The following is a 12,314-nucleotide window of genomic DNA, read 5'->3' as shown; positions in this document are numbered from 1 at the left end:
ATTAGGGGCCAGGCACTCAGATGATTATTTACTTGACTTTCTTGAGAATCCCACCCTAAAACTAATGACTTTCATGGCGTCATACTTCATGCAGCCTCTTTAAGGCAAGTAGCACACATTTTTGCACGACAAACACACTTTGCCTGGATTTACATTTCAGATGAACAGGTAACTGAATCAACATCATAATGTAGTAGAAAGCAATTTTCCATATTGCAAAGGCTGCAATTTGAGGGGAAAAAAATGCTTCTTTTATTGTACAAATGACTAATATCTATACTACTTTATTCATATACTTCAGTTCTTGTTATGTTCTGGGGTTGGATCCCAAAAGAAGCAGACACCAATAAGATTTTAACTCTTTATTCACATAACATCTAGACGCAAAGCTAACTTGGGCTGTGGAGGTGCTCGGGGAAAAAGGAGGAATAATCCGACAAACACACACTTCTCGGTTTGGCTTAAGTTGACAGTGAATCGATCGGATTGGCTGTGGCTAGACATGTGGGTCACAGGACTGACATAGAATTATCTGATTGGCTGTTGACCAGAAAAAGAGATTAAAGATTCTTGACATCACATAGCTCATAACATCACATAGCTTAAACCAGTTGAAACTAGATGCCAGTTACATCAGTTCAAAACAGACGCTTGACCTCACGGTCATGAACCCAAACTTAACCCTGGTGTGACCGAGACATGACCGTTCTGTTATCAACCACTGACTGCCCACTTTGGCCCTCTGTCTGACCTTCTTTTCTGCCCCTCTACCCTTTGAAACATTCACGCACAAGCATGTGCACGCACACGCACACACATACAGTAGCACTCTGATATCTGCAGTACTAAGTAGAATCCATTGGGGTCTAATGAATAATTAAACCTCGTGTGACAGCACAAGACCAATGTCTCGCCATGTTCTCTTGACTTAAGAGCACTTGGATGTGCCTTTCCACTTTCCCCTGCATGGGAGTCACAATCTGATGAACAGTCTGACAAGCAAGTAGAAAGTCTAACACATATTCCACCGTGTGGAAAAACAGCAAAATAACATAATTTTTTCGCAGTACAGTGGTTTTGGGGGGTGAATCAATTGTTTGCACTAGTCTGTTACCACTTTGAGTACTCTTTGGGTAAAGAATTTTATAAGAGTCAAAAAACTAAAAATTGAGATTTTCATATATTCAAATTCTACACTTAATTCCCTTTAAAATGATATATAATACATGGACGTGCCTCAAAAATTCATAAAGTTACAACCATATTAATGTTGGCAAGTTGAAGTCCCTATTTTGAGAAAATATTAGTTCAAAGTTTCGTCCTTGCATCTTTAAAATGTCCATAACAACCAGTAATTTAGGAAAAATATTTTAACCTGACATTTTCAGGAACTGTTAAAAGCACTGGAAAATCGATTCCAATAGCAGGTAAGGCCATCGTCCGAGTTTTGAACCCTTTACAAGTTTTGGAAGTTTGACCTCACAACAGATGAAATCAGAATCAACTTTGAAATATCACATTAAGCTTACAACTCATCATCTTCTGAAGCATCATCAAACGTTTGGTTCTTTTAGTGTTGCTCCTTGTGGTATTTTCTCATTTAAATGAGGGCATATTACTGCAGTTGGAAATTTGATTAAGTAATTTATGTCAATTAAAAGATTATTTGCCATTTGGTACGGTCTGTGACAAGTACGTTTATGATAACATAGAATGCATGTTATGTCTCAAATGCATTTAGTAACAAAAAAAATGAAAATGTTATGACTGTTCAACATAGGTGTGTGCATTTTGGGCCACTTTTCATCTTCAACTTTCAGAGACATCGTCTCGTGAAATTGACGACATTCAGGAGTGATCAAAACATTACATTATTTACAATACATCATTACATTAGCCTACATTACATACAAGGCATTGCCACACTTCACAACTTTAATTACACTCATCCCCATTAACTGACACTCTGCTCTGGTGTGAGCTGCTTGGCTGCTCGCACGAGTTTATCCGGACAGATGACAAAATTCGCTTGTGCTCCAAGCTAGGATGCGTGTTATGACGTGCACCATTCTGTTCACTTTTGTGCTGAATGCTCACATTATGGTGTATTTCGACTTTTTTGATTGCCATGTCCACTTATATCAATCATTTGTAAAGTGGCGGTAGAGTCAAGGAACTGTGGGTTATTTTGAGGCAGGTTTCCGAGACTCACTGCTAGCTAAAGTTGGCAAAAAACACGATGGGTAAAGATGCACTTGTTCTAATAATTGCTTATTCCCATAGACTTCTTTTTCAATTTTAACTTTTTTGCTACTGGGAAATGAAAATAGAGACTTCAAGCCGGGAGACTACTTTTGGAGAAATCTCAAAATCGACATTTTTGTCCAAATGATCTATTTTTGTGTCGAGCTCAAAACTAATTTTGCCGGAGCGGGTCACATATGTGATGTGTGTTCAGAAAATCAGGCTTATGTCTCTGAATATGAAAATTTATTAAAAAAAAAAAGACAGCTCAAATCAACACGACTTAAAATGAGAACTAAAGACAATTCACAAGTTGGTGACGATGACATGCCGAACATTTCAAATGTGTTTTCCTACCTGAGATATGCTCGGGATAAAGTTCATCAATCATGGATGGATGGTGAACTAACTGCATGTGCTGAGGTAGATCCACGGTCTGACTGACATGTTCTCTGACCTCTGAACTGTGAAGTATGCTCACCTGTGGAAATACAGAATACATTGTTTTGGTTCCGGACCAAAGAACAATTGTCCAAGTAGATACAGTATTACTTCACATAGCTTTGTGGAGTCATGTAGCTAGCGAGCTAGCAAAAAAAAAAAAAAAAAAGAATAAATCCGTCCACTTTCTTGACCACTTGTCTTCAGGAGGGTCATGGGTGGGTCTATCCCAAAGAGGTACATCCTGAACTGGTCACCAGCCAATCACAGGGTACAGACAACCAACTATTCACACTCACATTAGGACAATTTAGACGGTCAGTGGTGTCAAGCTCATTTTTGTCATGGGCCACATCGCAGTTATGATGTCCCTTGGAGGGCCATTATGGCTGAAACCCAATAAATGTATGATCGCCTTATATTATCACATATACAGAACAAATATATAGCTAGTTTTGAAATCAGTAACCAGTATAATCCATCCATCCATCCATTTTCTTGACCGCTTATTCCTCACAAGGGTCGCGGGGGGTGCTGGAGCCTATCTCAGCTGGCTCTGGGCAGTAGGCGGGGGACACCCTGGACTGGTTGCCAACCAATCGCAGGGCACACAGAGACAAACAACCATCCACACTCACAAGCACACCTAGGGACAATTCGGAGCGCCCAATTAACCTGCCATGCATGTCTTTGGAATGTGGGAGGAGACCGGAGTACCCGGAGAAGACCCACGCGGCACGGGGAGAACATGCAAACTCCACCCAGGAAGGTCCGAGCCTGGACTCGAACCGGAGACCTCAGAACTGGGAAGCGGACGTGCTAACCACTCGACTACCGTGCCGCCCCAACCAGTATAATGTTCAACTATTTTTTAATTTATTTTAAGACAGATTGTTAACAAAAATGCTCGCACCATATCTCAGTGTTGTTCAATTTTAAGACAATTTGCAAGAACCATTTAAGACGATACACATGATTTGCCTTTGCAGGCCACATTAAATTATGCCACGGGCCAGATCTGGACCCCCGGGCCTTGGGTTTCATATCTGTGATATAGAGTCTTTGATTAACCTAACGCATGCTTTTAGGAAGTAAAGGAGAACCTGGAGAAAACCCAAACATGCAAACAGTATATACTATAACCGAGCACCTGTCGATTGTGAGGCAGACTTTGTAAACACTAGCACACCATTGCTGGCCAACATGCTGCCCAAAGGAAACATGTACTATATATTGCTAAAATGTTATTTTATTTTACTAATTTATTTTTGGAACAATCAAACATACAGATTATTATTATTATTATTAGCCATTTCAAATCTTACAAAATACATTGTGATTAGTTCCAAAATTGCCGTTTGTGCACAATGAGGTGAACTAGTATTTCAAGAAAATGTGAGTGCAGAATTTATTTGCCCCGGCTGTTCCCGGCTGTCACACTTGATCTCAGTAGGTTAAATATAGAAACACAATAAATTTGCCACCTTGTCTCAGCATGTTTGTTTACTTATTACGGTATATTTTCTGCACTGACTGTATCATCTCACGAAAGATAAAGAAATTCCTTTATTTTATAGCTACAATAAGTAATCAATAAAAAAGAAAATGCTTTAATTTTACGTGACTAACTGCTTGATGTTAATATTTTCAAATTCCTCCTTTAATAATAGTTCTTTAATAATAGATTTTTTTTTCCTGAAATCAATAATATGTAAAGGCCAAGGCAATTATTAATAATATGAGCAGCTGATACGGTACATTTATACACTGTTACATTTACAACCGGCCCTTTGAGGCCAGCCTGAACACTTTGATTGCCTGGGGAGAAAATGAGTTTGATAACCCTGCTATAAAGCAAAAAGCGATTTAAGTGGATCTAGACCTCAGAACCCAATTAGTAAGTTTATGGCAGAGTTGTTCACATTTTAACAGAACGTGTCATCGATTTTTAACTTCATGTTACTTTTAATGACCAGACTAGCTGCTGTTGCACTGACCTCCAAGTTAAATTCATTGCTGGTGTAGCGTCCATTGAGCTCCGAACATGTGAGACGGAACCTTCTCTCTGTTAGGTGCGCTGGTCGCCAGTTGTAGTAACGCACCTCTCGGATAACATCTTCATAGTTAGCCATGGAGTCCACACCTGGACAGAAATATGAAAAATAAAAACAGCGGGAAATCACAGAGTGAATTTGAATGCTAACTGTAAATAAAACATATAATGTAAGGCATAAAGTGTCATGTCTGGGGTCATGCCTGGGTTAAGTTTGAGTTTGAGTTCATGACCTGTTAAGTTTGAGGTCAAGTCTCTGTTTTGAACTGATGTAATCATCATCTAGTTTCACCTAGTTTTAGGCTATGTGATGTCAATCTCTAATCTTTTAGGTGATGTCTGGATCTATGTGATGTCGTTCTTTAGTCCTTTACTTGCTACAACCAATCAGATCGATTCACCGTCTGTAGGAGCAGTTTGAGAATTGTGTGTGTTTTGCCGGATTATTGCTTTCTGTCCCTCTGTGCAACTCTCTTTGTTTCTCGTCTAGTCAAGTTTGTTCTATGCCTCTCGATGTGAATACATAGTTAAAACCTTATTTGTGTCTGCGCTTTGGGATCTAACCTTCGGCGCATGACATAAAGAGCACACAGGTGCATCTCAATAAATTAGAACATCAAATCCAATTTTAAAGATAATTAGTATTTCTGGCCATTGCACGACAGAAAGCTTAAAAAGCTTCAGTAAAGGCTGGATGTCAGTCATGTCGTTAATTCTGTAATACTCTGTAAAATTATTAAAATTAATTTAATTTAATTAAAATTAATGTCTTATCGTCGCTGCCATGTGAAAAACACATGTCAATTTTTTCCTTCATTTTTAATTTTATTTTTATTTTTACATTTTTGGGAATAAACCGGATGCACATCCCAAAACTGTAAAAAAAAAAAAAAAAGGGGCATAAGTGTTTTTCACATACAGTATCAGTGATGATATGCTTGTTTCATAGCTGAAACATTATTATAATTATAATTATAATATTATATTATATTATAATACATTATAATTTCTTGGCGGTACTATTTTTTTTTCAAATTTATTAACTTTATTACAATTCTTACTAAATAAATACAAATTATTATTAATAACTACAATTTTTGAAAGTGTGAGTTTTTGTTGACTAAAACTGCAACATAATGGACACTATGATGTGACTAAGACAAATAAGTATTATCATTCAAAAGACAAAAATTAAGTCTAAAATCAAAATGGCTGCCAAAAACGACTGCACCTCAGAGGTGTGGCATATTAAGATGTTGATAGTGGACATGGTTAATGCACAGGTGTGCCTCTGGCTGTCCACAATAAAATGCCACAGTTCAGTTTATGAAAACTGGGAACAAAAACAAAAGTGTTAGTTTATATATTTATCATTACGTATACAGCACATATTCAATACACAAAGTCAAATATTTCATGATTGTATTTAAAAAAAAAATCATTTTGATGATTAAAGTTAGTGCTAACAAAAACACTAAATACACTATCATTCAAAATGATTTTTAGTACAGAAATTATATGAACTTTTCCACAATATTCAAATTCATTGAGATTTGAGCGGAACCACTTCGTACAAGTTCAGGGGAATTGATGCATCTTATATAACAGTAACTAACCATATACAGACATCCCAGATGTGGAATTGGTGGCATCCAGATGTTTTCCAAGCAGAATGCTGCGCTGCAGTTGGAGTGACTCCTGGTCAGGCCTCAACTCTTCACCCAAAACCAGGATGTCACAGTAGTCCAAATTGTGGATGATCTCCTCCAGAATTCCTTGTCTTTGGTCTACATAAACACACACAGACGGCTTTTGAGCTCATGCGAACTTGTGAAGTAACACCTACTGTATAATTGAATAAATTGTTGATGACGGGACTATTTGCACATTTTGGTGTGATTCTGTCACGCTGCGTTGAGGCTTTCCTGTGAGAGGTTCATACACATTCTGAACAGCCAACAGCACAAACTGCAACGCGGCGTATACGAGATGTCGACACCAATTACTGCTGACACACACACGCATACTTGCGTACACATACACACAGTGTCTTGAGAGGCTGTTAAATGTGTAAAGCTGCTTCCACTCTTGGGAGGGGACAGTGAGGAAGAGGGCTGGGTCATGAGGCAAGTACTTAGACTAGCAGTGAGACTGTGATTACCGTCTTAGGGGACTCTTTACTCCAGCAGCTTATCATTGCGTGTGTGCGTGAGTGTTTATGTTGAGTTGGGTCATAAGAGGTGAAGCAGAGAATAGGAGATGAGTGAGCGAAATAGAATCATGAGACACTTGTAGTAAATGCTGACTTTCAAATTGAATCCACCACCACCGCCATTGTGGGCATGAACTGCCAAAAAGAGGTCGTGTGCGAGAGGGGCCAAAACATATGGAGGAGCAAAACTGCCAAAATTCAAAATAAATATATGACCAAATAAATAAATAAATAAATGAATGACTATTCTAAAAGTGAAAAATAAAAATGGATATAAAAATATAATTCTAAAACTGTTAAAAAAAATATATAAATGGTAATAAAAATAACAAACAATATAACTATATATATATATATATATATAAAAATAAATACATTTGTATTTAATTTTTGAATTATGCTTTGTTTTCTATCCATTTTTATTTTCACATTGAGACATTTATTTTCTTCCTTGTTCGCCGAGCTGCTCATTCAACCAATGACAGGCAGTTTGCAACGGTGGAGTCCAACCGAGGTCATGCTTAGGACCGCACCCTCATTTGAATAACATTTTGACTTGGCAGTACAGACCAAAACTGCCAAAATTAAAAATAAATAAATGACAAAATAAATAAATGAAGACATAAATAAATGAATAAAATAAACTAAAATGAATAAAATAAACTAAAACCGGATGTAAAAATTATAATCCAAAAATTAAATACAAATGTATTTATTTTTGTATATATTTTTTGTTCTTTTTATTTCCATTTATTTATATATATATATATATATATATATATATAGATATATTTTATAGAATTTTTGCATTATATTTTTTATATCCATTTTTATTTTCACTTTTAGTGATTACTGATTTAGTGATTTATTTATTTTGAATTTTGCCAGTTTTGGTCCTACATAGAAACATTCCAAGTATGGAATTGCAGGGAGGCCTTCATGGGCAAAGTTGGCCAAGGAGATTACATATCTGTGAAGTGGGCACTTGGAGACCACCATCCAACCCGATGTGTATATATATTTTTTTGTTCATTTATTTATTTATTTGTATATATTGTATTTATTTGTCATGGACCGCAGCTTTATCACCTGAGGACGAGTGTTCGGTGTCCAGCTCTAGCGTCTGGGTGATCACCAAACCCATCATAGCAGTTTTTCCGCAATTTTGATTATAGATACCCCCTCATTCCCCTTCAGAATGTTACATGTGTTTAGGTGTTCTCATCATCTCTGCCTTCTTAATTATTGGTTTGCTTTTGTCTCATTTTTAGCATCATATTGAGCATCTGTTCCATAGTTTGGACCTGGTCTTCAGTCTTTTAACTTCACCCTCTGCTTCCATCATTCTTTGGCTGTGAAAGCCCCGTATCTCCTCTGAAACTTTTATAAGCTAGCCTGATTAGCACTCGCTTTAGCATCCTTTGTCAGATAGCTTCAGTATCTTTTTTTTCCCTTTGACCCAAATAAGTCTTATCAAGGTTGTTTTCTTTTTGATAATTTAAGGGGTTGAGATGTATTGTTTCTTAAAGAAGCTCCAAATCTAAGCTGCCATTTGAGCTCACAACATCACCGGAAACTTTCCTTTTTCAGCCAGTTATCAGTTTTCTATTGGTGATGTTTGGTTACGCTGGAATTACAGGGATTTTTGCAAAATATTGTTCATAAAACGTGACCAGATTTTCATTAGTCATGACTCATAACAGTAGACAAACAATTTTCCTACCCCATGTTGAATCAGTAAAAAATATGGAAACACAACTCTGTAATATTAAAGGAAAGCTTATTTTGTCTACTGATGACAAAGATTTGTACGTCACATTTAATGACCAATTTATGCAGAAAAAAGGTAATTTCAAATTGTTCACATACATTTTCTTGCAAATACAGCGTACAATTTGAGGGTGATACAGCTTGGGCTGGCCCATAAATAGTGAAAATTTGTGTATAATTGATGCCCATTGAAATACATCTTAAAATAAAATAAGTCTTCAAAAACGCTGAGAAACATCCAAGATATATTATCTACAAAATAGGGAAAAAAACAGGCATAAAAAAAGCCACAAACCCTCAACAAAACCCCAAAATATTAATATATATATATATATATATATATATATATATATATATATATATATATATATATATATATACACCAGACCAGTGTATATATAGTTTGCGACAGCTAGAGCTTGGGCTGGCCTGCAAATAGCGAAAATCGTTGTATATTGTATAATTGATAACCATTGAAATACATTGGCAGAAAAAAAATTCAATCCGCCCCACCCAAAAAAAAAATCTTACAAAAAATGCTGATAAACATTCAATACACATTCCACAAAACAAAATTGGAATTTAAAACAAACAACAAAAAAACAAAAAACAACTACAATTCCCCACCAACCACCCCAAATATTAAAAACAAAATATATATACTTTTATTATTATTTTTTTTTACATTGAAAAAAAAATGAATTGATATTTACATTGAATCCCCCCCCGCAAAATATGCAAATCCACAGGTCCCAAGTATTTTGGGTTCGACTGCACCACAATGTATTTCAAGTACTTAGTCAGCGTTTCATGAGTGGCAAGCCATTTCCATAAAGGTGGCGTAAAACGCTGCTGATTGCTCACTGGCAGAATCGTCATTGTGGAGTCACTTGAACTTTTTGTTAATGTGGCCCACAAAGTTAGCAAGTGGCATGAAACTTCTCCGGGAAATAACGAGGCACGGCTGAAGTCACATTGTCCTGAAGGACTTTCAGGCAAGGGTATGAACGGCGACTAAATGTTGAGTACAATTATGAGTTAATAAATGGATTAAGGACCTTGGCTGGCCTTGAGAAAAAGACTCAGACTAAGCCTTGAAAAGAAATTCCGAGACGGAATGAAGCAGCAGAGCCAAGTCTGCAGTAAATGAATGACATGGAAAGCAACCAAGAGGACAATGAATGATTAAATGGGTCTAAAAGAAAATGTATTGCTTGGCCTTAAAAAGATTTTTCCTTTCAATCTCATGAGAACACAAGATCTGCTCATTAGGGAACTTCATCTTGTGTGTCCCCAACACATTCTCTCTGCTTCGCCCCCTTTCGTTCCAACTGTTTCTTTCTTTGGCTTCCAACTAATCACTTTCCCCAGCTGCCGGTTCTATTTCACTGGCAGAAAGAGCTCAACTACTCCAACCTCTAAAGCACTGCAGTGATGTTCCTTTCTGCTCTGCTTCCTTCACTGCATTATTCACAATTGAGGGCTCAAACCTCCCTCTCTCTTATCTCCTCCTTTTTTTTTTTTTTTTTTTTTGTGTGTATGTGTGCGTGCGTTTGCGTGCGTGCGTGCGCGTGCGCGCAAATACGTATAAATTTATACTCATTAATTCACCTAAAACCTTATAAATATCCCATTACCCTTCGCCTTAACCAGGTACTTCAGAATCTTGCCAGAGTCGTGAGGTTCAAATGGTCAGGAGACCAGAGAAAAGGTCAGGAAAAAATAAAGAGAAAAGAAAGATAAATCAAAGTGAAATCCAGCACCGACCAAACACTTCCTGCCTTCCCCATGGTTACAAAATCAAAGTCTTACGCCAACCCCGGAAGCCTCTAAATTCCAGCAAATTAGCGAGATCTCAAGAGACCAGAGGAAAAACTAAAGAGAGGAAGGAGGGAAGGATCGATGAGGTAGAGTGAGATCCATAGAAGCCAGTACATCCAATCCATCAAAGTGAAATCCAGCACCAACCAAACCCCTCCTGCGTGGTTACAAAATCAGAGTCTTATGCCAACCCCAGAAACCTCAAACTTCTAATAAATTGAGATCTCAAGTGACCAGAGGAAAAACTAAAGAGAGGAAGGAGGGAAGGATAGATAAAGCAAAGTGAGATCCACAGACACCAGCACCCACTGATTCAAGGGGCTGTGGGAGGGAGAGGCAACTTCTGTTTGAGTTTGAGTAGATGCTGGCGCGATGGATCTGGCATGCATAAGGACCACCACCAAAGAAAGAAGCCGTCAACCGCGGTCCAGCACATGAAGTGCATTAAAATTGGAGGGGAGTTGAAGGGTGAAGACGGTGTTTCCACCCTTCCCCACCCCACCAAGAAATGTGTTGTGTTCCCTATGTGTATATTTACAAAGTGTATAGTGCAAAACTAGTGAAGTGAGTAAGAGGAGCGACCAGCGGGGCCTCACCCAACCCGGCGGGTGTAGGTGGCACGCCCGCCCCCACCCGCCCCCCACCCCACCCATCTGGCACCACGATAGGCGGACAGCCAGCGCAGCAGGGCTGCTGGACAGCCCACCGGCCACCGGAGCTCGCCCGGGGCGCCAGGAGTTCTACCGGAGTGGGGCAGGCCTCAAACCCCCGCCCGGCCCCCGGAGCCCGACGCCTGGGCCGGGGAGGTAGCCCCAGGCCCAGGGAGAGGGAGGGGGCGGGGGGCAGGCCGGGTAAAGGGGGGAGGGGGAAGCGGGGAGGAGACGACAAGAAGGCGAAAGGGCAGCTGCAGGGCAGGGGGGGGGGGGGGGGGGGGGGCGACAAGGGAAAAGGGACCGGGAGGCCGAGGAGGATGGGCGGGGGGAGGCGAGGAGGGAGAGGCGACGGGGGGGAGGAAGGGGGAGGGGAGAGGGAACCACGGGGCACACCAGAGGCCCACCCGCCCCGAACCGCGCCGCCGGGCACGGAGCAGCGGACCGCGCCGGGACGGCACCGCCCCGGGCACCAGGGAAAGCACCCCAACACCGCACCCCACAGGGGGCCCAGGGGGGGTGGGGGGGGGGCAGAGCCACCCCCGCCCGACCACGGGGGACGGCGTCAAGAAAATTGACTAATTAGCATGCAGTAACACCAAGTGTTGATGCTTAGTGCCCACTAGAAATAAATCTTAAGGAGTTAGAGAGTATAGTGTCGTATAGTGTGGTATGCTCGAGCCCACTAGCAGCAACTAGGTTCCTGACTATATAAAAATAAAAACAATCAGATACAAAATACCAAATACAGAAGCAGCGAAAACAAAAGTTGTAACGATGTGGTGGCTCTCGTTAACAGGCAGCATCTAGGCAGGATTAAGTTGCCAAATTAAGATTAAATATTCTATGTACATAGACCATATTTGTTTAAATCTTGATACTTGATTTTTATTTAAGGCAGAGATTTTTTCCATTGAGATATAATTTATTAGTAAGTTTAACCAGTGGTCGATATTTAGAGATTGTTTATTTTTCCAATTGACAAGGATTATTTTTTTTAGCAATAGTAAGGGCTATAAATATAGATTGAGATTGTTTACATGGTAGCTCAGTTATTGTTAAGTCACCTAGTAAACACAATCTTGGAGATAAAGGAAGCCTACAGTTTAATATATCAGCGAGC

At 39.3% G+C, this 12,314-nt stretch overlaps 2 protein-coding genes across 3 annotated transcripts in view; one reads left to right on the top strand and one right to left on the bottom strand.

Annotated features, from left to right (window-relative positions):
* LOC144033188 (calsyntenin-2-like) overlaps positions 1-12,314 on the bottom strand; it is a 239,778-nt gene that overhangs the window by 4,957 nt on the left and 222,507 nt on the right. For both annotated transcript variants that reach the window (XM_077541104.1, XM_077541106.1), the window contains exons 13-15: positions 6,355-6,525; positions 4,683-4,828; positions 2,602-2,725 (exon numbers count right to left, since the gene is read on the bottom strand). In XM_077541104.1, the coding sequence (XP_077397230.1) occupies positions 2,602-2,725; positions 4,683-4,828; positions 6,355-6,525 (441 nt within the window). The remainder of the gene's footprint in view (positions 1-2,601; positions 2,726-4,682; positions 4,829-6,354; positions 6,526-12,314) is intronic.
* LOC144033191 (SPRY domain-containing SOCS box protein 4-like) overlaps positions 1-12,314 on the top strand; it is a 76,575-nt gene that overhangs the window by 20,394 nt on the left and 43,867 nt on the right. The gene's annotated exons all lie outside the window — the stretch shown is intronic.

This window comes from Festucalex cinctus, chromosome 13 (genome assembly GCF_051991245.1).
Source record: "Festucalex cinctus isolate MCC-2025b chromosome 13, RoL_Fcin_1.0, whole genome shotgun sequence".
In the NCBI taxonomy this organism is placed as follows: domain Eukaryota; kingdom Metazoa; phylum Chordata; class Actinopteri; order Syngnathiformes; family Syngnathidae; genus Festucalex; species Festucalex cinctus.
Note: the sequence above shows the minus strand (reverse complement) of the source record. Positions and strands in the feature narration are given on the sequence as shown.